This window comes from Cajanus cajan, chromosome 6, assembly GCF_000230855.2.
Source record: "Cajanus cajan strain Asha chromosome 6, NIPB_CcT2T_4, whole genome shotgun sequence".
NCBI lineage: Eukaryota > Viridiplantae > Streptophyta > Magnoliopsida > Fabales > Fabaceae > Cajanus > Cajanus cajan.
Genome location: NC_138522.1, coordinates 3,409,719 through 3,437,183, shown reverse-complemented (window position 1 = coordinate 3,437,183; position 27,465 = coordinate 3,409,719). Strand labels below are relative to the sequence as shown.

At 30.1% G+C, this 27,465-nt stretch overlaps 3 protein-coding genes and 1 long non-coding RNA gene across 9 annotated transcripts; 1 reads left to right on the top strand and 3 right to left on the bottom strand.

The window, feature by feature from the left end:
- The first annotated feature begins 585 nt into the window (after window positions 1–585).
- On the top strand, window positions 586–4,756 carry LOC109803216 (SNARE-like superfamily protein). Of its 6 annotated transcripts, none has more exons than XM_083076528.1 (7): window positions 647–743; window positions 865–967; window positions 2,611–2,707; window positions 3,048–3,133; window positions 3,263–3,327; window positions 3,603–3,685; window positions 4,346–4,756. In XM_083076528.1, the coding sequence occupies exons 3-7, from the start codon at window positions 2,627–2,629 to the stop codon at window positions 4,436–4,438; spliced, it is 408 nt and encodes a 135-aa protein (XP_082932654.1). In that variant the 5' UTR covers window positions 647–743; window positions 865–967; window positions 2,611–2,626; the 3' UTR covers window positions 4,439–4,756. The 6 variants fall into 6 exon arrangements, with proteins under 6 accessions (XP_082932653.1, XP_082932652.1, XP_082932654.1 ...); XM_083076529.1 differs by having other exon boundaries at window positions 698–716; XM_083076527.1 differs by lacking the exon at window positions 865–967 and having other exon boundaries at window positions 586–716.
- A 1,985-nt stretch (window positions 4,757–6,741) lies between these two features.
- LOC109803703 (protein FAR1-RELATED SEQUENCE 5) lies at window positions 6,742–12,955 on the bottom strand. Its single transcript, XM_020365387.3, has 3 exons — window positions 10,180–12,955; window positions 9,371–9,434; window positions 6,742–9,273 (listed from the first exon to the last, which is right to left on the bottom strand). The coding sequence occupies exon 3, from the start codon at window positions 9,247–9,249 to the stop codon at window positions 7,465–7,467; it is 1,785 nt and encodes a 594-aa protein (XP_020220976.1). The 5' UTR covers window positions 9,250–9,273; window positions 9,371–9,434; window positions 10,180–12,955; the 3' UTR covers window positions 6,742–7,464.
- Window positions 12,956–13,112: 157 nt separating this feature from the next.
- Window positions 13,113–18,517, bottom strand: LOC109803634 (CBS domain-containing protein CBSCBSPB3). The gene is made up of 14 exons (XM_020365303.3): window positions 18,265–18,517; window positions 18,008–18,176; window positions 17,796–17,928; window positions 16,719–16,889; window positions 15,902–15,980; window positions 15,683–15,796; window positions 15,441–15,507; window positions 15,170–15,275; window positions 15,035–15,093; window positions 14,209–14,315; window positions 14,001–14,131; window positions 13,772–13,854; window positions 13,593–13,682; window positions 13,113–13,516 (listed from the first exon to the last, which is right to left on the bottom strand). The coding sequence occupies exons 1-14, from the start codon at window positions 18,432–18,434 to the stop codon at window positions 13,343–13,345; spliced, it is 1,653 nt and encodes a 550-aa protein (XP_020220892.1). The 5' UTR covers window positions 18,435–18,517; the 3' UTR covers window positions 13,113–13,342.
- Window positions 18,518–24,606: 6,089 nt separating this feature from the next.
- On the bottom strand, window positions 24,607–27,142 carry LOC145958910 (uncharacterized). The gene is made up of 3 exons (XR_014434466.1): window positions 26,730–27,142; window positions 25,125–25,511; window positions 24,607–24,941 (listed from the first exon to the last, which is right to left on the bottom strand). It is a non-coding gene; the product is annotated as an uncharacterized LOC145958910 (long non-coding RNA).
- Between the last annotated feature and the right edge of the window lie 323 nt (window positions 27,143–27,465).

Here is a 27,465-nt window from a genome sequence, read left to right as displayed (position 1 = left end):
ACATGACATAAATTCAAAACGCAAAAAATAATATATATATATATATATATAACGCTGCTCAAAATTCGATTTTCTGGGAACCGAATTCTAGCAGTCAAAATCGACGACGCTAGCGACGGACAAGCTCAGAATTCAGTTCTCCAATTCTGAGCTTGAACAGTGAACCATGCTATTCTTGTAAATAATGTGTAACAGGTTCTCTTTGAATATTTTTTTTATAAAAAAATTATATTCCTGTAACGTTCGCAAACTGACGTGTTTAAATTCTATAATTTAAACATTTTTCTAAAAATTTTATTATTTAAATTATCAAAGACATAATTAATAGATCCATGTGATTAAAATCACATGTTGATATGTATAAAAAAAAACACGTATTGAAAAATGCCAATTTTTAAAATGAATCAGTACTTCAATATATATAAAATTCCATCACCGTCTTCTAATGAATTTAAAATGTATACTAAAATAATTTATTTGAATGGAATATATATATATTTATTAATATAATGAAAAATTATAATAAAAAGTACTTTAATATATAAATTATAATATAATTAACTGAAATAATAGAATTTAAAGTTTTTTTACACCAAATTTAAATTTCTTTTAAAAAATAAAGAATTTAAATTTCTCTGTTTTCCTTCGAACTACGCCCCTCTCTCTACGTTCTGCTCGCTCGCTCTGTTCGGAGCCCTTCACTCACTCCTCCGCTGGTTCGACTCTATCGCTCTCTCATCACTGTACATTTCATCTCTTTCAGATCTGGGATTTCTCGCTTTAATTTGTGTTTTTTTAATTTCATTGATTTTCTTCAATTCGTGTTTCGATTTTCATTTCACTTGTTCAATTTCTGTTAACTAGGAATTATCAGAAATACTTCTGAATACCATTTCAGATCCGAGTGAAACAAATTTTGGGTAAAGGGAGATGTGGTTGGCTATCGGATTAGAATCCAATATATTTGGTGAGTGCAATCACTTATTTAGTCAGTAACAATATATTGAGAAGAAAAAACAAGCAGAATTGGTGGGACAATTGGGATACTAGTAATAACTATGTAGTAGTAAGGCTTAAGCATCTAGAGGATCTAGCTTAGTTGGTTGAGGAGGTTGCCTGAGTTGTTGTAAGTTCTCATATATTAAAAAAAAAAGAGAGTAGCAAATAGTAATGCTTAAGCAAAAGAAAAGTAGAACAAGGGGGGAACCGGCCTCCTCTGTCCTTCTGAGTTCCATCAATTGAGGGTAAACTTTCTGATTCATTGGAATTACGTCAATTCTTGAGAATAAGCCTCTTGAGGAGATCCTATGTAGCTCATTCCAATAATCACTTGGTCATCACCATCTCTTGTGTTTTATTCACTGCGGAATCAGTGAGGTGTTCAAGATGTTTAGGGTTTAGGTTGGAAGAGTGATCCTTGGAGTGGGAATGAAGGAAGGACTGGGATTTTTTGAGGATTCAAAGTGATTAACTTGAAATTAGATGGAATGTTTAGTGAGCAATCCTTTGCTGCTAGTATATTGTTTGGACATTATCGAAAGGTGGCGTGACAATGGAAAGATACTACTGTAGTTGGCTGTTAGCCACTTGGATTTTGCTTTTAGTGCAAGCAAGTTTAAGTTTAAGAAAGGTGGGTTTTTATCTGCTGAATTTGAGAGGCACTATGAGTTCTAATCACAATCCTGTACAGTTCCTCCAAAATCATGAGTTGTTCTGTGGTAGGGTTTTGACGAACCTGCTGGGGACATTTCTTTCTCTCTTTGATGAATTTCTTAACAGAGGAAAGGGAATGTATAAATAGAGGGATAGAGAGAAAGATACAGTAAAGAGGAGAGGAAGAGACAAAAAGGAAAAAGGTTGAGCAGACATAAAAGGGAGTGGTACGAGTCTTGTGATGATGTTTTTTTTAGAGGAGCATTCAAGTGTGGTTTCAGTCCATGCACAGACAGACAGAAAATGTAAAATGAGATAAGTGAATGAAGAGAACTGATTTTGGGCGTGAGTCATCATTATTAACTTTTCTTAACTGAATGAATCAGATTCTCCCCAGGTAAGGCTAATTCAGTACCATATACTCTTAAACTTGGACATTTGATATTTGTTCCACCCCTTACAGTGTTGCAGTAGCCTGTTAAAACTATACCAAAAATATTTCAAAGTTCAAACAATTAACTGAAGAATTAGAAATTTAAGAAATTTGAATTGCTTTATCCAAACGGAGCATCTAGAAAATAAGGAAATTTAATTGAAAGCAATTCAAATTTCAGCTATTCAAATTCCTTGAAATCTTTAAAACTCCTCAGAGTTCAATTCAGTAGCCATGCCATTTTATATCCAAATCCAATAATGCATAATTAGTGTATTCAACCATGCAACACAAGATCAAAATTACTGTTTCCTTTTGAAATCTAAGGATATTGACAATATTAGACAACATGATATGATTTCTTGTTCCCTTATCTCATCCAACTGCCGTAGAGGGTCTGATTTCCATTTATGCTCTCTTCAAGTTTAGATCCATTTGTGTTTTATTTTTCTTTGTGATTTTGATTATTATAATAAGCATAAGCAAAATAGTAATATATTTGTATCCTCTTTTGCGTTTTGTAGGTGCAGGATCTTGATAATGGCAACCACTGCCTGTTTCATCATTGTTAGCAGAAATGACATTCCTATATATGAAGCTGAGGTTGGAGTAGCTGCTAAAGTATGATTCTCTTTATTTATTTTGTTTAGTTTTTGCAAATATTTTCTTTTTCTTTTTAACTTGCTTCTTGCTAGATGTTTTTTATTTTTATTTATTATTATTTAGGTGGATTGACCACTCATGCATCAATTTAAGTTATGTGATTTTTAGGCTGTTTAGTGTCTGAAAAATGTTATGGAAGAATTAGATTTGTGTTGTCAATTGTTTGCCTGATTAATGTAAATGCATATTTGAATCTCGTGCGTCACCTTGTCTTGTGTGGCTTTTTGAAAGCAAGGGGTTCTTGTTTTCTTCATTAAAAATTTACATCCTTTTGCAATTCCATGCTACCTTTTGACAGAGGGAGGATGCTGCTCAGCTGCATCAATTTATCCTCCATGCTGCTCTTGATATTGTTCAGGACCTTGCATGGACTACTAGTGCTATGTGAGTTACATTTCAGTTGATACAAATCCTAGTTCAAAATGTGAAACTTTGGCATTATCATCCTCTTTTGTGCTTTTTCTCGATGTTATGTTCTTTTTCTCAACATGTTCCTTAACATTCTCCATGCAGGTACTTGAAATCAGTAGACAGGTTTAATGAACTCGTGGTATCAGTGTATGTTACAGCTGGTCATATCCTTTATATACTGGATTATTTTATAGTTGAGATAAAAATTGTGTTGCTCTTTTTGTTATGTTCACCTTTTCTGTTTAATATTGTTTTGTCCAAGTAAATGACTGAGTACCCATCTTTGAGGATCAATCAATTGAGCTTGCTTCTTTAATTGTACCCTGCTCATAACTCCCTTGCCCGTCACTGGCAGGGGAACAAATTGAAAGAGCCAAGAATGGAGAACTTTAAAGCTTACAAGCACTTTTTTTGTGTTATTTTCCTTGACTTGTCATACATACCAGATTTATGTTGCTACATGACTCTCGTAATGATGATGGCATTAAAAGTTTCTTCCAAGAGGTGCATGAGCTTTACATAAAGGTAATATGCTTTTTTCTGTACACCCTATTACATGTTTCATATGTAGCCTTTACTCAGTTAATTTCACACGTGGCCTTTTCTTATTCTGCAATAGGACGCATCTCTTGAAATGGAATTATGAGAAAGTTCATGTTTATCCGTTCCTTGAACTATGCTTTGCCGACTATACAAATATCAATAGCTGTTGAAATAAATTTTTTTTCTGGTCTTATCAATGTTGAATTAACCACTTTCTGCATTTTCCTGTAATTATCAAGGCATGCTAAATTGCCTAGTAGATAGCCGGTACATTATTAACGACCAGAATGACAAACTTGCATTTTAAAGTTCTACTGAAGTTTGCCGAATTCCATCCTAACTATTCTGGAATACGTTAATCTTCCTATGAAAATGCAGAATACAAAATAAGTTCCTAATGGTTACTTTTTGGTAGTTGGAGTTTCCGAGTCTCAACTACTACTTTTTGTTGTGTGAGGATATGATTGGGGACACTCCTATCAGGAAAAGAAGTTGAAGTTGTTAATTGTCCTCTTAATATGTTTGTGAAGATAACATGCAGAATCTTATGTTAAATCTGTTTGTAAACTTCATTTTATGGATTATGAATTATTGTACTGGTAAGAGATAAGTAACTTTAATTATATGTTGGAGAAATTGCAGACTCTTCTTAATCCCTTGTACCTGCCTGGCTCTCGGATCACGTCATCACACTTTGATACTAAAGTCAGAGCCCTTGCACGAAAGTATTTGTAGAAACCACTAATGGTTTGTGATGGCTACTTCATATAGCACTGTGGCCTGACTCCTACCTTGCTCGTTCTTGATTAGATTCCGAAGCTGTCTTTCTTTTTCTTTTTCTCCTTTAATGTTTTGGCGACGAGTAGGTGTACTGTTGTCTATAATTTACCTCAGTCATTAGCAGGTGGTGCCTGTTTTTGCTAATGATGGCGATTGTTGTTGACAGAAGCTATTCGATTGTTAGTGGCTTCATTTGTAATACATATTAATTAATTTTGTACTTAGTGCTTAAGTATTTGATTTTTTATGTGGTAAAAAATGATTATTCATTTATGCTTCATTAGTATTAAATTAACTTTCTATATTAGTCCTCTTAAATGATTACCCAATCACCACGTGTTCTATAATGGCTAGAAAGATTTTTTTTTTAATAATTCCTTAAATATTCAAAATGCTATTACAATTAACCTCATAAAGGACTGAAGTGGTAATGTATATTGATAAATGAATTTGGTAATTGTTTTGTACTTTTCTTTAAAAGATTAATTTAAAAATAAAAATATTTTTGAGTCTACTCTTGGTGGCATAATAACCTTTGGATAATGCTATCAATAGAATATTTTTTTTATTATAATGATTTATATAAACGAGGAATGTTATTAGCACTTACATTTTTTTTAATTATTGATCAAAACTTATTGATAATTATTAACAAATTTTAGTGAAGTTTATTTCTCTATTTAACGAGTCTTCGTTTAGAAGTGAAACTTCTCAAAAGTTGGGATTCTTAATAATTTTTGGTCAATAGTAAAAATATGAGAGGTATTTGATAGGAAAGAAGTTTTTTTATGTTTGAAAATCATGGTTTTTAAGAATTACAAATTCAAGAATCATAATTCTTAGAAATGATTAAAATTCGTTTGATTACTCATAAATATTTTTGAAAATATTTATATATAGATTTTTTGAGAAATAAAAATTTTCATGTTTAGTTATAATATTATTTTTCCTAGCATATAAATATTTTTTTTACAAAAATTGAGTTTTTCCTTCTTATATGGTGTGATTGTGTGATAATCTAACATAAAAAATTATATTTAACTTAAAATAACAAATTAACAATTTACACATGATTAAACTATATGCAAAATACACTCTAAATCAAAGTGTAAAATATAGTTTTCATGATTTATCATAGTAAGAAAAAAAATTAAATTAACAATTAAAATTAAAATATAAGTAAATTAGAAAACAATAAAGAACATATATAATGTTATTTTGCTTAAATAATTTGTTAAATTTAGAAGCTAAAAATCATAATAAGAAATTAGTAGCGTAATTTTATAATTTATAAATTTTAAATAATTATAAAAATATCATATCTTATGAAAATTATATAATTATTTGATTTTTATTATTAGGTACAATGAACAAATATTCACATCACACATAGATATAAGAATAAGAGATCGAGGGAAAGAGAAAGATTTACATGGAACTTGTGAGAAAATACACAATGTTGTTATTCTTTCTAGAATTTGAAAATGAATAATAAAATATTTGAGAAGATGAATGTTTTAGAAGAAGATAAATTCTAACTATATATTTTGTTTTAAAAAGGATACTGTGGTGCTTTTATATACATAAAACTTTTTTCTAACTTAGAAAATTTGGATTTCTAACCTTTTATAAGAATTTTTTTATGAGAAAGTGAGATAAAAATGATTTTTGATAAAGTATATCTCCTAGAAATTTTTTTTAATAACTACCAAACATGAGAAACTAAGATTTCCAATTTAAGATTTCTGAAATTGTTAAAACATTTTATGTACCAAACGTCTATTAATAGTGTTAGAAAAGATGTTAATATTTTTTGTTTTTTGAAAATGCTTACTAGTGATCTAAGGTGATGGAAGAAGCTTCAAAGAGTGATTGTCTTATATTCAAATTTTCCTATCCCAAGATCCTTCATTCATGAGGTGCTCAAATGAAGAACACAAAAATAGAGATGGAAAGGAATGGATTGGCATCACTCTCAAAGAGAGAAATAAGCCTAAAATGTGACTCACCACAAGAAAAAGTTCATTCATAAGAATTGTTCATGGAATTGCATTCTAAGAGAGAAAGAGTTGACTCTTTAAAGTTGAGAGAAAAACTCAATTTTCGCTCATATAATCTCAAAAGTAACGAATATGTATAAAGAATCATCTATATATAAGTTTGGTTAGTCTATGATGCAAGTTAAGTAACTACAATTAAGTATATCATAATTGAATTAACTTGTACTCAAGCTAACTAATAATCATAGTTGTCCAAATTTGAATTTCAAATATTTGAAACTCAAAGCGGAGCCTAGAATCTAAATCTAAACCAACCAATATTATAGAAACCAAAAACATTTAAATTTATCATTTGGTTCGAGATATCAAACATTGTTCAAAAAATTGATAAATTGATGTAAGGTTCATTTAACTCGAAATTTTGGCTGATTACAGATTTATTCAAGAACCACAAGCAAGTAGTCATTTTTTTTCTCTGAAATTGTAGACGTTGTTAAGCAAGTCACCACACTGATCTTTATTCCAAAAAATGATTATCCTAATTCGGTCTCGATCAAGTGAACCTTTGTGACCAAAAAATAACGATAAATTATTCATGTACCTGTGCGGAGAAAAGTAACGTCATAGAACTTAAAAAGATCCTAAGGCCCACCACATCAACAATTGCCAATATCGATGTCTAGCAATATCATGGTTCGGAATGTACACACCACCATGGAAAGGCAAAATTCATAGCCCAAACTGTCTCATCAAAGGAGCCAAAATGCAATAAGGTACAAGTAAATATCTTCTTAATGACAGTTTTTTTTAGAAACAGAGACAGAAAAGGAAAAAATTTATATGTTGAATTAGCCCTGCTAATAGGTATTGACAGTATTAGATCCATTATCAATTGTTGAGCTATCATCTGTTTGATTGATGCACCTCTCAACATCAACTTGTCACTGAGATACATGAGAGTTGGTAACAATGTCCCTACCCTTAGGCCTTATCAGATGAATTACACAAGGTGGCTTGCATAACTATGGGACATTTGTCTGCCACACTAATTCCAGCACTGATGAGTTTAGGATACTTGTGTTTGATCTGTTCCACATTTCTGGAATGATCATCATCACTTTTGGATCTTTCACTTCTTGAGACAGGTCCACCATCTTTCACCTTAGTAGGTATACCAAGTGCCCCACTATTGCTTGCATGAGGGGAAAATGATAACTCCTTTATTTCATGCATTAACTTTTGCAATCTATTGTGTACAAGGTTAAATATCTGGTCTGATTTTGACCCCAAGTAACTTAGTACTAAACAATGTGACATCAAATTACCATAACGCATCATTCTTGTCACAACATCATTAGACACTGGAGGCAAGAAACCCTGCCAAAATTGTGCAGTGGACTTTGCTGATTTTGTCCATCTTGGGTGTATGAGATCTCGGGGAATTTTTTCTAATTGCTCACATTTGATTATATGAATAGCGTGACAGCAAGGAAACCCTGTTGTCTCAAACTTCAAGCATGAGCATTTAATACTTGGACCACTAGGCTTGAACATAATATCACATGCTAAGCTATGATGCTTAGAGCTTCCCAATCTGTATTTCCGAATGTTTGAACCATCATGTTTGTTTAACACAAACAAATGTGTCTCCAACCACATCTCTGAAAGAAACATTCTATAAGATTCCCTTGTAAACACCTCGGCAGCATGTTTCTCAATTTTCACACGAGTTGAGAGAGCAAACGACTCACTAGTAGCATCATATTCAACCTTCCCCTCATTCCACCGGAGTTTAAGAACTGCCTTATCAAATAGATCAATAAATTGACACAGTTTCAGTTTATGTTGTGCAAACCTACTCAAACATTCATAAATGCTTTCACATAATCTTGTGCTTTTCAACCCAGCACAGAAATGTCCCTTAAAGTAAGCATCTGCCCACATATGGCGTTTCTCATACATGCTATGGATCCATGAGTTTTCAAACAACTTATACTTGCCAACCATCACTTTCCACTTAACCTCGAAATCATCAAGCGAAAGAGCCTCCAACATGCACACTTTGAAGTCAGATATGAAAGAGGGGTCATCAACAATGGAATGTGCATCATTCTCAAGATGCCATGCACATAGCCGGTGTCGTGATCGTGGCAACGCATGCTTGATAGCTTTACACACAGATTCATGACCATCAGTGACAACAGATTTGGGCATGCAACCCTGCATCACATGAAGTAATGTTTGGAACAACCATGAGTATGCCTCGACAGTCTCATCATGAAGTAAAGCACATCCAAATATACATGTTTGATGATGATGATTGAGGCCAGCCAATATGACAAAGTGCATCTTGTATGAATTCATCCTACAGACTGCCATCACATCTCCAAAGCAGGCATAATCCAACTGAGCAACAGAGTCTGCCACAAAAAGAGATGCTAAACGACCTTCAACAATCTTTGTTTCGTAGAATAAGTTAGAGTCTGAGTCCTTCTTAGTACGCAAATAAGCAAGGGCAGTTTCCACTTCACTGACTGTAATCTCAGCTTTACAATGGGCAGCACCAGAAGTGTGGTTAAGCTGTTTTCCTTTACCAATTCGATCATGATCAACAACTTGTTTTGCTCTAGAATTTCTGTTCAAGAAACTACTTCTGCTTCTAGTTTGCACAACATGTGGAAAGACATTGTGATTGTCCTGACTGTTAGACCGGATGAAGATGTTGCCATTGCCAGTATCACCATATTTTTTTCTCCATTCCTCCATAATTTTTATAATCAAGATTTACGGCTGCAAGTAAAGAGTTACAAAACTAAGGAACATTGAGTGGATGTTAGATAATCTTCTTTGTTTTCATTTTCAGTATATATATTTTTGGATTAAATACCTTTTAGACCCCTCTAGTTGTATAATCTTTACATTTCAATCCATACAGCAAGGGACGGCAAGAGCTAAAAGGAAACAAAAATAGCATGTATAAGAACTTAAATGAAACGTTTTTAACTATAAGAATCAAAAGGTAAATTTCATAAAACTGTACAATAAAAAGGGTAGCTAAACCTATATTCTTCTAAGGATGATGATAAGTGGATAATGGACACTTTATCATAGATACCACAAACACTTATTTCTCTATCTATCTTCCTACCACATTATATAATCTATTATATGATTATATCTACACTTCTATCTCTTTCCCTTTTTAGGTGTTAACTAGAGATTGGTGGTATCCACTGATCTTTTTCCTTGTTTTTTAAACAATAACACATTCTATTTTGGGAACGATGAAAACAAAAACAAAAATCTAGTTTTGTTTTTCATTCACTCCTTCACCCCACAAGTTGAATATGATCCCTCGCAAAAAGAAAATTTTACAGTGGAAAAGAAGAGCGTAGAAGAAACATTAACCCTGGAAAGGCATCACTCTTTCACCCTCCTCCATGATCAAGTTCAAATTTTTATGAGTTTTGGAGAGACCCAAAATCAAAATCACGTATGGAGATTGGTGACTATCTGTTTCTTCATATTTCTTTTTCTTTTTTCTTTTTTTTTTTACTTTGCTTTTCACGCAAGAAATATATAGAACAGAGCACATTCACGTGTACTTGGAAGACATGAACTATGAAAACAAGCATGTCATAGGCAGCAACAAAAAGGAACATGACATTGTATGAGAAAGGGAGAGTTTGAACTTACCTGATAATGCACCTGTAACCTGCAACCGTCTTTCTCCTCGTTCGATGTTTTTTCTCCTGTGCTTTTTTTTTTTTTCTTCCTCCTTTTATTCTTTATTCTATACACGCTTGTGTAAATTTTTTTTACACTAACAACTAATCATATTTTTTAATTTTTTAATAATGTTATGTCAGTTACTCATTTAATGAAATAAAAATAAAATAAAATAATTTAAAAGATATGATTTATTGTTATGTAAAAAGTTTTACACCGACAATGTATGTATAATTAACTCTTTTTTAATTTCCCTACTTTTAATTTTTTTTTTATCTCAATCTCACGATTTATCTTTCTTTGTTTCTTTTTTTATTTCCCCGTAATCTGCCCTGAATTATATGATATTTTGTGTGAAAGAAACAATTAAAAATCGTACATCTTTTCGTGATTGATAGAGAAAATTCAATTAGTCAAAATTTTTAAATATTAAATATTAACAAAATTGCTTGCAATCACGTAGTTATAAAAAGAAAATTAGAGATGTGATGCAAGATAAGTCGTGCTAAAAGCTAGGTAAAAGTAATTTCACTTTTTATTGGTTTATTTTTTCTTTTCTTTTAGTTATTTATGCTAATTATTATTCTTTTAATTTTGAAAATACAATTCAAATTACGGGTGTATTAAATTAAAATTTCAATGATTTTAAAAATATTTTTTATTATAAAAAAGTTTTTTAATATAAAAGATTATGTAATATTCAATTAAAATAATTAAGATTTTTTTAAGAGTTTATCAAAATTTGGTGATATTCAATTAAAATAATTAGGATTTTTTAAGGAGTTTGTCAAAATTTAGGAGTATTCAATTAAAACTTTTTTTACTTAATTTTTTTTGTTAATATTAAAAAATATAGAAATTTCAATACATTACTTTGAATACTGAAATTTTGTGAGATTTTTTAGTATAATTTATATGTAATTTACTCATCAAACAATTTCACTTTCACATGACATTTTTTTCTATTTCTATTTTTTCTCTTTCTTTTTTCTTTTTCTTAAGTCTTTTTTCTTGCCTTTGTTTCTTCTCTCTCATATTTTTTTTTCTCCTTCATTCTTGCTTCTCTCTTTTCTTTTCTTCTCTATCTCATTTTCTCTTTTTCTTTTTATTTATCTCTCTCATTTATCTATTTTTCTTCTTCTTTGTCTCGTACTCTTTTTTTTTCGCTTGTCTTTTTTGTTTCTTTTTCTCTCTCTCTCTCTCTTTCTTCTCTTTCTCTTTTATTCATTTCTCTCATTTATCTCTTCATCTTCTCCTCTTATTTTTTTTATCTATCAATTGATGTATAATTTATTAATATTTGTTTTTTTAATTATTAAATATTTAAAATTTTATATTATTAAATATTATCTATTGTTAAAATTTTTTAAATTATGAAAATTTAACCGTTTATTTTTAATAAAATTTAATATTGAAATATAAAATTTTGAAATATATATTAAGTCTCAAAATAAAATTGAAGTTTTCAATTTATGTCATACATCACATCCTTAAAAAAATGTGATTGAGAGGATATTTAGTATTTGTAAATCATGCTTCACAAAGTCTTGATTAAAATTCAAGTTTTAAAAATCTTTTAAAAAAATCTTAAAAATCATGACATTCTTATAAATTCTTTTAAAATCCATCAAAATTCACATAACTTTTTTATGCTAACATTATCTTTTGAAATTCTAATCCAATATACTCATTAGTTTCAAGTTTTAATTATTGTGTCTAACTATTAATAAGACTACTGAAATGTTGGATGAGCTATGACAATTTTATCAAGAAAAAAATGTCTTAGTAGATTAAAAAATAAAGAAGGTTTATAAATTGCTTAACTCATTTTATTTTTGATAGATTTTGCAAAGAGAAAACTACAAGAAAAAAGAAGTATAAGAGAAAATAATTTTTTAAATTATTTGGAAAAGGAGAAAATTAAGAAACAAGAGAAAATGCTAGTGGGATCTATAGTAATAGAATAAATGTCTTCATAGATAGAGATATTTTGTAAAAAGCTTAGAAAAATTATGAAATTTGAAAGTACATATACTTTTTTTTCTTTTTTCTTTCTTCTACTTCTCTCTTCTTTTAGTCCAAACACTTTAAAAAAAATACTAATTCATTTTATTTTTCATTCTCTCTTTATTTTTATTTTTCTCTTTTATACTTCTCTCGTTATTCAATGAAAGCATAAGTGATGAGGTTTTTAGAGATCTCAAAATTAGTATCTCATTTATCTTTAAAGACTAATCAAATGATTTTTATTACAGTGAAAAAAAATTAAACTATAAAACAATATGTTTTAAATATTTAATTTTAATATTATAATTTAATTGATAAAAACATATTTTACTTCTGTTACTTAATCAAGAATTGGAATTTAATTTATATCTTAGATAGAATTTTATTATGATTTGAATATATTTATTATCATCATATTTATAATATTAATTTAATTATCTATTTTATTGTGTAAATATCCAAATCATAACTATTTGATTAAAATAAAATTATAATAATTTTTAAAAATTAAACTGATTAAATTATAATTTTAAGAATTAAAATGACATTGTTACAATTTAAAAGGCTAAAATAACATTGTTTTACAATTTTAAATATTAAAATAATATTATTATAGTCATATATTATAATACATATGTTCCACGTAACACACCCACACGTAACACACCCACACAATACATTATACATATTATTCTACATATATGTCACATGTTAACTATGTATATGTCTCGTAATAGTATCGTGTTACATAAACATTTCCATTAAAAAAAAATAACTAATTTAACAAAAGACAAATTATCATTTTTTGAGACTTTAAAATTTCATTAAAATTAAAAACTAAATTGAGAACAATATACAATTTTAAAAATTTCAACATTTACTCATCTTAAAAATAAGATAAATGACTAAATGCTTCATGGAAAAAGTCTATATATAAGGAATTACAGGTACCTTAATAAATAGAGAAGAATTTGAGGATCAGAGCATTGTATGCCAGGACTAAATCTTTGGTTCTAATTACATCAGTGACTAGAGAACCTCCACACCATCAACCTATTCCGTGTCCGTCATTAACCACGAGACTCTAAGATTATAGAATGTTTTGTTTTCAAGCTGGCAAACATTACTGTTTAGAGCGCTTTAAGTATACCAATACGCCAATGCTCGTTAGAACAACAACACCTGCAAAAATACCACAACGGAGAGACAATACACTCGTTTTCTGTATACTTTCCGAACCAGCTGGTGATTTTGTTGGTGTCGTTGAATTGGCAAATTCCAAATCCAATTTTAAAGCCTGAAATACAAAGACGCTTAATTCAATGCACACATCAAAGGCATCAAATGAAAAAATCAATAAAAGACAACCTCACCTTCAGTCCTGCAGACCTAGCATAGCTGACAGCAGCCGCAAGATCGTTATCAGTCGCGATAATAATTTTATCACCATCATCGTCCTTATACTGGAAGAGAAGAGCCAGTATCATAATATGTGCATATAGTATAACCAAAAGGTAGACAAAACTAAACTAGAATCTAGAATAAAGCATACCAGCATTGTAGGGCGTTCTCCACCATTAACATCACCAATTATTTGTATGACAGCAGATAGAAGCTCCTCTTGATTTTCAGCACCTACAAAAAAGACAGCATCATATACTAGCAAGCTTTTCTAAAAATAGTTAATCCAGGTTTATGCACAGGATGTCCACAGCGACAGAAAAAATATGTAGAATCATATATTTAAGTTACTGCAAAGCTTTCCCCAAGATGTCACTCACCACAGTAGAATCGATGGACACGACCATTGGGATCCTCAAATTTAAAAGCAAATGAATTTCCAAAACCTACAGATTGATATGTAGACTTCGTGGTATCTGCCCCGTCCAAAGTTAGCAGTCCAGAAGCTTCACTGCAATCAGACATATATACTTATTTACAGAACAAAAACAACATATATTGAAAACAAAGTAGATATCACCAAGGTACCTATGGGTGTCACAATCTTCGGGAGGCTCTAGAGCAAAAGCTGAGTCCCAAAATTTTTGCATAACTGTGTTTGTCGCATCATTAGATGTTCCAGAGCTACTTTCAACCTACAAAGTGCACAACTTAGAAACAGGACACTAGCATCCGTATAATAGTGCCAAATGTGTATAATTCTTAATTCATAATATTTAAGATTATACATCTTTTTCATGTAACACGAGTGAACGCCCAACAGCTATAAAAATCATTATCATGATGCAGTGGGAAAGGGGAAGAGTAAGTGATACTCTGGTTCATTGGATCTGAGACTACCCAAGGCATCAAGTTTTGATAATTTGGGGAAATAGCCAAATCGTGAACAAATATCGCAATCCTTCAAATATAGACAGAAATTATCAATGCATTAATTTCATCAAGTCCAAGAGGCACAGATACTTTACATCACAACACTTTAATTCCTTCGATCAAATTGGATGTGCGCCAAAACAACACAGTCTATAATGGATGTAAACGTAGACATTTAAATTTTTAATTATGAAAAAAAAAAATTGAGTTAGAATCTAAAATATTGCAAATATCAAATAACAGCTAGGGAAAGATGTATCGATTATGGGTAAAGAAAAATCTTGAAAGTTAAATGCACAAAAACAGAAACTGATGCTCGATTATGGGTAACCTATTGCAATACCCAGCTATCACCAGAAAAACAGACACAAAATCCAGACACGCCACACACTGGATAACTGGAACATTTTCTACTTCAAAATATCCAATAAAAATAGCTTCTTCTATCGTGGATTTTATGTGTCTCAAACATGACATTTACCAGAGAAATTGCAGCATGAGTTATCTGCAAAACATCCGGACAAGCAATAACATTTCCATCTGCAAGTGCATAATAAATAAAAGTCAGCAAAACTATGTAAGAAAGTGCATGGGAAATTAAGAAAGCAAAACTAACCTCTGTCCACCACAGGAAGATGTAAAAACTTCCCATTGTGCATCATATGCAGCGCATCAAGAACTGTTGTCTCTAGAGATGCACATTCTGGGTTTGGAGTCATCACCTAATAAAAAATAAGTAATGAAGGGAAGAATAAAAAACAAATCAAATTAATTGTGAATACCTAGCAAAAATAAGCGCCAGCCAAAAGAAGAAAAGACATCTCAGACTCAGAATAAACCACTCTCCACTCAAGTATGGTTACTTCAGAAAATAAAATCATAACAACCTTTTCTGTAAGAGCCGAGTCTGGGGAGAGATTTTGAGCCACCACGCGCATAAGGATGTCTTTTGAACTGCAGAACAGATTTACAGGACAACATATTGTGCATAAAATAAAAATTGTCCAATGTCCATTTCATATGTATCATTCAAGGAGATTGCTTATCTAAAAAACATGCAGGCACGTATGTTATTTGCTACCGTAGATTTCTAAGAGAAGAGAATAAAGCATCAGGAAAAAGATTTTACGTGAGTATCCCCTGAATCTTGTTGTCCGTCACAATCACAGCTGAACTTACATACAACTCCCGCATCTTTTTTGCAGCTACATAGACAGAATCTGATACTGATGCAATAGCAACCCTAGAAACACATAAAGCTACAGAATGTTGTAAAACTATTATATCTGATTATAAAAGGGTCGCTTTGCAACACATTAAAACACAAGAAAATATAATGTGAAATTACTTTGTATTTTCACCGACTATGGTTGACAGGGAAGGTTTGAACATGCGCTCCCTCAATGTTTCAATGAAAGTAATTGGAGCTGACAAAAACATTGACAATTGAAACTGAATTATCATCATTACAATATGAAGAGAAAATATGGCAATTTCAACACTTCCAAATATTATTGTGAGAAGGCAGAGATATAGGCAGCAGAATTTGCAAAGGTAATGTCTTTCTCTTAATAGCATATGGTCCTCCATTACCCACTTTCCTTAAACTTCACAGAGAGAAGACCTTACAAATTAACCTCTAATGTATGTCATTGAGGTATAGGAATTCCTGGCAAAAATAGTTTCTTGGGTGAAAATTATATTATATTTTCTTTTAGTAACAAATAACCACACAAGTGATAAATGAATAGGTTATCACATTGACCACTCTTTGAACATTTCAAAAAAACAAAATATATTTACTGTAAAATAAGAGAGTGAAGTTTGGACCTCATAAAAAGAAAAATGAAAGAAAACAGCAAGCCAAAGCAATTGTTTGATAATTTTTCCAAACTTTTTTTTTGTATGCCAGTTCCTTTGAGAATTATTTTCTGCCACAAATATAACAATGCTTTAAATTAAGTTTAACAGCCAAGTCAGTTTAAGAGTAAGCCAAAAGGATTGATTCCGTATTTAAAATAAATAAATAAATAAAACTTACAAGTTCATGACAGTTATAAATATTAAACAGATGTACCACATGCAAGTATAAGCAATTCATGAGTTCATGTACAAGCAGGAAGCCTCATAAAAAAATGTATGTAAAAGGAAATCTGTTAACCAACCAGATACATTACTAGCCTGCTGGAGTTCCACTCCCTCAACTGCTGCAGCAACAGCACTCCCCTGTTGAGTAGCTTTCTCCACCCTTGATATGGCATCATAAAGACATCTGGTGATATCCAGCATGGCAATGACTTCTCCATTTTCCACAACAGGGAGGTGTCTGAATTTACCTATCAGTTGAAAAAGTCAAATCATATCTCTCACTTAATGAATTACTTTCCAGACTAAAAAAGTTGTATGCACAAAGAAAATCATTTACCCAATTCTATCGTAAAGAAGAAGAAAACCTAAAGAGCATAAAAATAAAACGGAATGAAAGCCATAAAACACACGACAGCCATGATTGCAGGAAACTCCCCACCCCACAAAACAAATAATAATAATAAATTTGTGCCTGTAATTACTAGATCCTAAATTTTGTCGCCAACCACTTTTTTTTTTGGTTCAGATGATGAGCTGAAGGATGGTAACAGAGGAGAAAGCAAATCACAGTCAAAAATCGAAAAAAATTTCATGTTTTTCAATATAGTGCAACTAGTAAACTCAACAACCACAACACGAAGCAAGAGAACCACCAACAAAGTTAAAGCCACAAATTCAGTGCCAAGAAAATTGAGGAATCGCATGGTGAGAGGAAGGAACGACAAACATACAAATATCAATTAATGACTTTCTAAATCGAAGTAGCCAAATAGTAGTTGTTATTACAAGGCAATAAAGTTATGACCCAACTCTAAGACTCCAAGATAGTACGTCATTTGTCATTAAGAAAGTTAATTAATTTAGTTGATAGTATGAAATCAGCTATTATAATAAGAATCGAACACTTTTGATTTGAATTTTAAAATATGAAAAAAAAGTACCGAGGGAATAGTGTTTCCTTTACTACTTTTATTCCCATATCTAGTTGTGGAACTAAAAGTGCTTTCCTCCAAACACAGATAACTTAAAACGCACTTGACGTGTTTAGAGACACAGGGCTCCACACAATATGCAAGTATACGTAACAAAAACGACCATGCATCGTAAAAGCTCTTCGAAACGCATGAATTCATAATACGTAATTAGAAACCAACCCTGGAGCATCTTCTGAACCGCATCAAGAGCGAGCGTATCCGACGTCACAAAAGTGGGATTCCGCGTCATTACTTTGGACACCGTGGTCTCCTCCGGCCTGAGCCCCTCGGCGACGACTCTAGTAGCAACGTCCTGAAAACGACACAGAAAAGCGTGAAACGACACGAAAGATTCGACGCAAGGCGCGAAGCACGCAGAGACACACACTGACCTTGTCAGTGAGAATTCCGGAAAGCAGAGCATTGGAATCAGTGAGCAAAACGGCGTCGATTCGGCGAGCCGCCATGCGCCTGCAGGCGTCGTAAACGGTGGTGCCGTCGGGGATGGTGAGAGCCTTGGACAACCGCAGCTTCCTAACCGTCCTTTCTCCGCCATCATCGCTAACGAAAATAACAACAACAATAATAAATAAATGAATGAATGAATGAAAAAGTTGAAATAATTAATGCATGAGAAGAAGGTGCGTACGGTGGCTGAATGGTTCCGTTGGGGGCGGAGATGGACTTTTTGTGGAGGCGTTTGGTTTTCTTGGCGGCGGTGGAGGTGCTCATCCTGAATGAGATTTGGCGCTTAATTTGTGAGAATTGGCAAATTTTATGATCCTCTAATATTTCTGTGTGTCTCTCTCTCCTCTTCATGTCAAATCACGATTCACGACACACACGACACAACTTAGGGTTCTGTGGGGCCCTCTTCCTTTCGTCATCTCCAAATTAAGATCCAATCCATTTCCTCTTGTACTTTTCCCACCACTCAGAGGTTCAAATTCTTTTCATTTTTTAGAGGTTCAAATGCTTTTGTTTTTATCTACTATTTAAATCACATTTTCTCTTCCACTTCTAATTTTTAATGAAATTATATATAATAAAAAAAAGGTAATTAATCATTTTTTTATCAAATAAAAAAGTCTAGTTCGTTAGAAAAATTTATTTTCCAAAACAAGTATTTTAAATAAATAATAATAATTACTGCTTGTGTTAATTAGTGTTATAAACAAATTTTGTATTGATTACACATTCTTAAAAAAAGACCATTGATAATTTAATATGCTAAAGATTGAGTAGTGTGGAATGTAACTTCTATTTATACCATTAATGAAAACTTTTGGGCAAATATCAGAATAAAAAATATATTAAAGGTAAAAATTGTGGGTATCAGTCTGTGGGATGAATTAGAATGAATTTATTTATAGTTCGAATTTTTAATTTAAAGCCAATTTTATAGTCAAATTCCAGCCAATCAAGACCTCATGTGTGTCATCACCATCAAAAGTTATACAATTTAAAATGTGTATCATCATCACCAACGCAACAAATCACCGTTTTAAAAGAAAAAAAAAATAATATATGTTACATGCTCTTTGAAATTACATGAAGGCATTTGAGACAAAAAAAAAAAACTTCTTTTGACTGGTAGTAAGAGACAAGAAAACATATAAATCAGTATTTTATTTTCTCGTACTTTCGGCTTTGCCTGATGAAATTTTAGCATCCATACGATTTTAAAAAATTATTACTTATCATAATTGGTAATATGTCTTTGCCTTACGTCCATTGTCATCATTGCATCACCTTTCCGCTTATTATTATTATCTTTGTTATTAATATTGTAATTATAACAATTATCGTTATTAATAATATTATAATAAAAACTTGTTATTATAATTAATATTAAAAATAATATTATAGTAAATTTAATATTAGTTTATTTAATTTGTATTGTGTATTTTTCTTGAAATAATATATAAATTATAAAAGTGTCTAATAATTTTGGTGTTTGTCATAATTAAACACACTCTAAATCTATTATCTCTATAAAGGAAATATTTAATTAACATTAATTAATACAAAAATAAAATACGTACATGATAATTTTGTTGATCTTATTTAGCTTTGACTAATAATAATGGAAACAAACCATCTTTTTAAGTGATTTCAAGATAATTTAGTTAAGCTAAATTATATTTTTAGTTTATTTATTTTTATCGATTTACAATTTTGGTCCCTCTATTTTAAAATAAAAATATAAATTCTCATTATTTTAAAAATGCAAAATTTTGTTCTTATCGCTAATTTAATGTTCGTTAATCGTTAACTTTTAACATTATTTGATGATCTGTTACCATTTAAGTGACATGATATTTAGTAACGTAGTATATGTAGATAAAAATTAAAAAATAACATACAAAATATCTTTGTTTGTATCTATTTTTAAGAGTTATTGATATTTATTTTATTAATAAAAAATTTATTTTAATATTTTTATAATTTTTTATAAATGTCATGTTATTAAATGTCACATCATTTAAATATGAATAAACATTAAAATTTAATGATTAGAAGATGTCAATTTGAAGAAAGAACCAAAATTCCATATTTTTTTAAATTAGAGAGACTGAATTTTTCTGTTTTAAAATAATAATAAAAATCAAAATTGAGATTGATACAAGAACTAAAAGTACAATTTAGCCATTTATTTATTTTCAACTTTAATTTGCTAGTTTTTTGATATAGAATTATATAATAATCTTATTCCATTGTTTGTTATATATATATATATATATATATATATATATATATATATATATATATATAATTTTATAATGTTTTTTCACAAAAAAAAAAAAAGTTTAGACTAATTTATTACCTCAACTTCATAAGTAAATGTGTTGTCTCATGCATAGTAGTAGAAAGTTATAAGAGGGAACTAAGGTTATGGTTGTGAATGTAAAAAAAAGATTAAAAACATGAAATAGCATATTTGTACTTATCAAATATGTTTGATTCATTAAAGAAAATTATAGTATAAGATAAAATAAATATAATTATTTTATATTTAATTTTCAAAAGAGTCATGGAATAGAACTAAAAAGATAAAGAAACATTGAATAAAGATTTAATTTTTTGTTACACAATAAATTAATATGAGACAACTAACTTATTACCTCAACTTCATAAGCAAATGTATTGTCACATGCATAGTGTTAGAAAGCTATTAGAGGGAACTAGGGTTATGGTTGTGAATGTAAAAGAGAACTAAAAAAAAGTCAAATAACATATTTGTACTTATCAAATATGTTGGATTCATTAAAAAAAATATAGTATTGAAAAAAACAAATATAATTGTTTCACATTTGATTTATAAAAGAGTTATAAGATAGGACAAAAAAAAATATAGAGAGACAAGATAAAAAAAAAAAACTAATTTTTTGTTACACAATAAATTATGGGACAACTTTTTGTCCCAAACACAAAAATACTCACTAGTATGATATTGTGTCAACATCACCCTAACCTATACTATTGGCACCCAACACTACCACTGCTATTTGACTATTTGAAAAGTGTTCCAAATCGTTGAGGACAGTGTCAATCCCATGAGGAATTGCACAATACTTGGCAATTAATTTACAAATTCATCGTTACATGAACACTTAAAACAAATTGGATGTTTGAGTTGATATATTTGATTTAAGAACGTACAAAGTAAATATTAACAAACGATATTTTGATGCTTTAAAGGTAAGAATATTGGTGAAATAGAATTATGAAATGGTTGATATGTGATGTTGGGATTAAACTTCATTATGAGTCATTCTTTTTTCATAAAACTTTAATACTCTCTTTGGACTTCAAAATCAACATTAGTTTATAAATGATTTCTTAACCCTAAAACCTTATAATAAATAACTAAGTACCTTACCAAATGTTAATCCCTTACAAATTTAATGAAAATAATTTGCATTAAGTTCACAAACCACAATGATGACTAATAATCCATATTCATTCCTAAAATAATAAGGATCACTAGGTGTATATTACTGTAGTTCAAGGTTAAGAGAACATTTTCGAATAACAAGCAAAATATCAAAACAAGGTATGAATCAAATCACAACAAATATTAAACATAAAAGTAATAATACTAACATTGAAGCACAAAGATAAATATATTAATCACAATAAATACATGAAAACGAGTTAGTTATATCTAATCCCAACAATAAAGAGTTTAGCTACTTATTTCCATAAGCAACCAACAATGGGCATGAGAAAATGGAGAAAAATGGACCAAGATGAAGGAACTAGCTCTAAAGCAATAAAATAATGTATTGTTGTCTAAGAACTCCAAAAAAATACAAAAACTTCCTTTTTCCCCTAACAACAACAACCTTACAAAAAGTTCCATAAAAGGAAACAAAATCGCTAGACAAAAGACTAGGATACTTGACTATACATGTTCGACAAAAATGGGATAATGGATCGTTCAAAATTGTTCAACGCCTAAACTACTCGTTGCATGAGACTAAAAAAATAAGAGTATTATTGTTAGGGATGAGAATAGGTCATACCTTAAATAAAAGATTTATGACCTGACCTCTTTAAAGTCTAGTTTCATTTTATATTTTTAATAAAAAGATCACATTTAGACTAAAATATTTTTTATACAATTATTTTTTATTGTAGATTTATAAGCTTACGACTTGTACATGAGTATACATCAACATACATGGTTACACATGAATTGTTCCTTGAATAGAAAATGATTCAATATTTCTCTTATAATTATTTTAAAATTTAAAATTTAAAAATACCGAGTAAACTATATTTTAAAAATAATTTAGTTAATTTTTAAAAATTAAGTTTATTGGCCTAATTAACATTAATAATTTAAATAAATTTTTAAATAGACTAATAGGTTAGGTCATACTTTAAAAAAGATAGACTAAATCTATAAAAAGAAAGTTTATAATAAATAATAGGTCAGACTTAAACTTTAATTTTACAAAATAAACTTAGTTTATATATTTAAAATTTAGTCTAATCTGACTTATTCCAATATATAATTGTCATGTAATTAAGGTTAAGTAATGATGGCCACTCAACCATTTGGCCAACTTTAACACTTCTTGATCACTCTTTGAGCCCAAGCTACCTTGAAGATGTTCATACATCAAAACACCATAAATTAGACTAAAAATATTAAAAGCAGGATAAACTTAACTACTTACAAAATTAACGAAAATGCACAAATAAAGATACTAAACTATGATAAAAGTAAGATGATTGCATATCAAATTTATGTAAAAAACAATAAAATAAAATAAAAGATAATTATTACAATATCATTTATTACTATTGTTGTCGAACATCCATCACCACCTTATCTATATGATTGTTATTATTGTCATATAGAAGTGATGTAATATTTATGATATTTAGATAAAAAAATATAAATAAATAAATAATATTTTTATTAATAAAATAAATATCAATAATTTATAAAAATACATATTAAAAAAAATTATATATTATTTTTTTAATTTTTATTCATATATATTACGTTGATAAATATAAGAAAATGACGAATCCTTAATTAGTATCAAAATTTTAAAATAAAAGGCTAAATATATCTATTATAAAATAAAAGGATATATAGGGCCAAAATTACAATTTACACAACAATGTTTTAACCACAACCTGCGGACTACCCAATTAGGCCGAACTTCACATTTTTCATTTAGCCGAGTAGGCCCACTAACACACAGACAAATAGAACAGGAGTTTGCACTTTGCATGGATGTATGATGTATCTTCCATGCACTCACGCTATTAACACTATCCTAACATTCTCACTTGAGTTTTGTACGTACGTTGTGGTGCTTCCTAGTTAATGTCTGAATAGGGGATTTGGGGTTTCGTTGGCTTAATATTATATTGTATGTCAACTCGATTTGCATTTCGTCTTTCTCTGAATTCGCTTCTTACATTTCAATCCTTCGAGTCTCCTGCTTAATCTCCAACTTGTTTTGAATCTAAACCAAATAAAATATATATATGAATAAATGATTTGCTATGGTTGATTAATTTTATGACCTCTATCCACCGAACAAATTGGATTTTCTCTTCTCAACAGTTGGTACTTGTTTTCATTCTATCTTTTTTGCTATTCATTTAAAATCAAGATTCATAGTTACATTTGTTCTCCCCCAACTGAGGCTGGTCTAATTTTTCTGAATAAGAGGGGCTTTAAGGAAAAAAAAAAAGGAAATTCTATTTTATGTTGTCTTAAGTGTACACAATTTATTGTGAAAAAAATAGGAAATTCTATTTTATATTGTCTTATGTGTACAATTTATTGTGTTTCTGTTTTAGGTTGAGAAATAGAGTTTCTAATAAGAGAGCCAAACAAATTCTAAAGAAGGTAAAATAATAAGAGTTTTAACCAACAAGCTTTAGGACGATAAGCCTTTACGTATTTGTAGTTGCATATTTTTGTAAACTATGTGCCCTTCTCACAACACCAAAAATGATTTTTTGTGGCAATTTTTATGTTATTTAGTGACCATACAAATGGCCATTAATATCTTTATCAACAATTAGATTATGGCCGTTGTATTTGGGGTCGGTAAAACTATTAGTGACATTTAAAGTGAGTGCTGGTAAAGACCTTTTAAATGGCCGGGAAAAATAAAAAATTTTAATGACAATTCTAGTGACAATTTTAATGGTCACTAAAAGTAATTTTATTGAATAATAGATTCTTATATATGTAAAAAAAAATTGTATAGAAATACAATTGAATTTTATTAGATAAAATAATTTATTTTGATAGCGTATTGATACTCAATTAATTAAATTCAATTAAATAAAATTATTTTTAGTCTAAAACTAATCGGCTGAAAAGCAATTTGGATCCCCTCATTAATTTCTAAATCTTTTAGTCCAATTAGCGTAGTGAGTGTCTAAATCTTTTTTTTTTATTATCAAAAAACAATTTCTAAAAAGTTGGAGTTTAAATAGAAATTTGGAGTTCCAATAGCAATCCCCTCATTAATTTCAGTTTACCAAAAGCATTATCCTCATTGGTAATGTTCCAACACAGTAACAAACTTCACCAAGCTATTTTTGTGCTGAAGAGACAATTGCTTACGGCTGAAAATATAACACAACCAAAAAGATATCTAGAGTGACATCTAAGCAAAATAGCAAGGTGCAAAAACATGCAACAAACAACTAGAAATCTGCATGGTGGGAAAGAAAGTTGAACTATGCAATTTCTATCTTTCAAGAGAACAGGGAAAACTGCAGGTAGTTTCAATCAACAGGGACTTCAACATCCATTTTTAGATCAGATTGGCCAAGAACCTGGGACAAATTAAAATAAAATTTAAAATCAAACATACTGAAATAAAAGAGGAAGAAGAGGCCAAATTTCTGGATCAAGACAACACCAGACAAGTTGCTTTTTAATTGTTTTCACACTAGTAAAAATTTAAAGGAAAAACTGTGAAATGAAATTAAATAATACAATGTCTAAAAAATAATCACCATTCATGGATAAATTGGCAATTGCCTTTGCTGATAGTATGCGAATAGCTTCATCATTATCTTTTCTAGTAAGCTTGAGCAAGGAAGTGAGGTCATCAGCTTGAACCATATTATTTTTGTTAACCTCTACATATTATAATAAATCAAATTACTATACAAAAAAAAATTAAATACTCAAAAGAGAAGCAACAAGATTTTTTTAAAACCTGTTTCCACTATAACAATTGGAATTTTAGTTGATTGTGATTCTACAAATCCAAACAAAAAGGTTAAGAAATTACAAAAGTAACTTAAACCTCTTTAAGAAAAAATAGCATGTGTAAAACAAGAAGACATGGGTCAAACCTATTTTCACAATTGCAGTAGATTTTGTAGGTAATTGTGATTCTACAAATCCAAAAAGACAAATGTGTAAGCTATAGAATAGAAAAAAATTCAACCAGGATATCAAATGTCACATAAATGTGTAATAAGGGTTTATTTGGGAAACGAAAATGTGGATGGATATATCATCTAGATAAAGACCTAGCCTCTTCTAAAAAAGGTAGAAAGTAAAAAAAAATCTTTCTCTTTTATAAATTACAATAAAGGAGCATTGTATTTTGGAAAGACATATAACATACAAACAAAATATAGGGAGTGTAGGCTGGAAAAAGTTCCCTTGTTTTAATCAATTCTAGCACAGGAATATTCTATTGCCCTGATAGAAACATTTAGACAAGATTGAAACAATAAACAAAAAGCAGTAACAAATTACCATGAGTACCAAAGGGCATATGTGGCATTTCTGGTGCTTTTTCCTGGCCAATATTAGTACCAAAGACCTAATTAAGACATAAGAAAATAAAATTTTTTGCAATCAAAATTTGAAAAAAAAAATTGTTTAAAAGCATTTGAATTATACCTGTCCAAATGAGCTTCCATTGAACTTTTGAGGCATAGATAGCTCCATTGGAAAATGTTTATACATGAATTTTCTAATGAAAGATAGTTCTGAAAGTAACTTATCTTGATTTTGTTTCATCAAATTCATTTCTTCATCATGTTTTTCCTTTATCTCCTTTAACATCCTCACCTCTTGCTCTAATCTTTGTTCTACCTCATTAGATATATTATCAACAAAAGTACTTCCTATGGAAGATTTAGAACCCCACAACAAAGAAGGTGTTGGACCAAGCCCTAAGCCACGAACATAGCCACTTCTTTCAGCTCCCAATACTTGGGAATACACATCTCCTTCCCAAGCAACACTACCAATAGGTTTTTCATTAGATGTTTCACCATTGTTCAATTTTTCTTGCATCACATCCTATGTAAGCAAGTTTGAAGTTATTGTATACTCACAATCAATATAAAAATATTCAAAATAATTCAAATGGAATATATAATATAACAAGTATAAAAATTGCTTAAAAAATCTAACCACTATTTTTGCAGACACTTCATCCAATGGTCTTCCATCTTTACGTTTCTTATGAGATAATATAAAGATTTCTGCCCTTGTAGGCTCCATCCCATCTATGGCCTAATAGGATTAAGTTGATGTCAAATAAATTCTCAAGACAAATATAACAATATTATAATTTGTAAATTATCCACAAATACCTTTTCGGCCATTAAGGTTCCAATGCTTTTGGATCCTCCAGTGTGAGGCATCTTTTGCTTTGTCCTATTATTTCTATTTGCTTGGCTACGCTTCTGTTATTAAAACACACAATAACATCATATAATATATTTATAAAAAAATAAAGAGAAATATAAACTATGTGTTGGTCTATTAGAACAGTATATGTGCAGATAGATTAGAGATATTTCAAAGTTCAAATTCCATATTATATTACTTATGCAGTTAACCTGTGCCAATGAGAGAGTCCCCATCACATTGTCTATTAGAACAGGATAGGGATTTCAGCTATTTACTTTGACAAAACACAAAGTTGTTAACAAAGGAACAGGACAGGGTTACAAAAATTCAGTAACCGTGCTATTTTCATTGTTAATAACAGGAGCTCTTCACTGGAAGCAGGTAGGTGCTATATATCCATTAACAAATTATAGGCATGGACTCCAATAATTTCTAAGCTAGATGCGAGAGCATAGCTGATCAGAAAATTTTACTAATTTTGGAAAAGGAAAATATTGGATACATTATAATTATCTAGAAAATAATGCCTTAGCAGCTTTAAAATTATAATTAAAAGAAACAAATAGAAACTAAGTATGAGTTGCATGTTATTTGTAAGTTTCTTAATATGATTTAATGAAATATATTTTGTAAAGATGGCTGCCCAAATAGCCTCTCAGCTCATGTGGCAAGGCTGATTTATCTGATCCTCCCCAT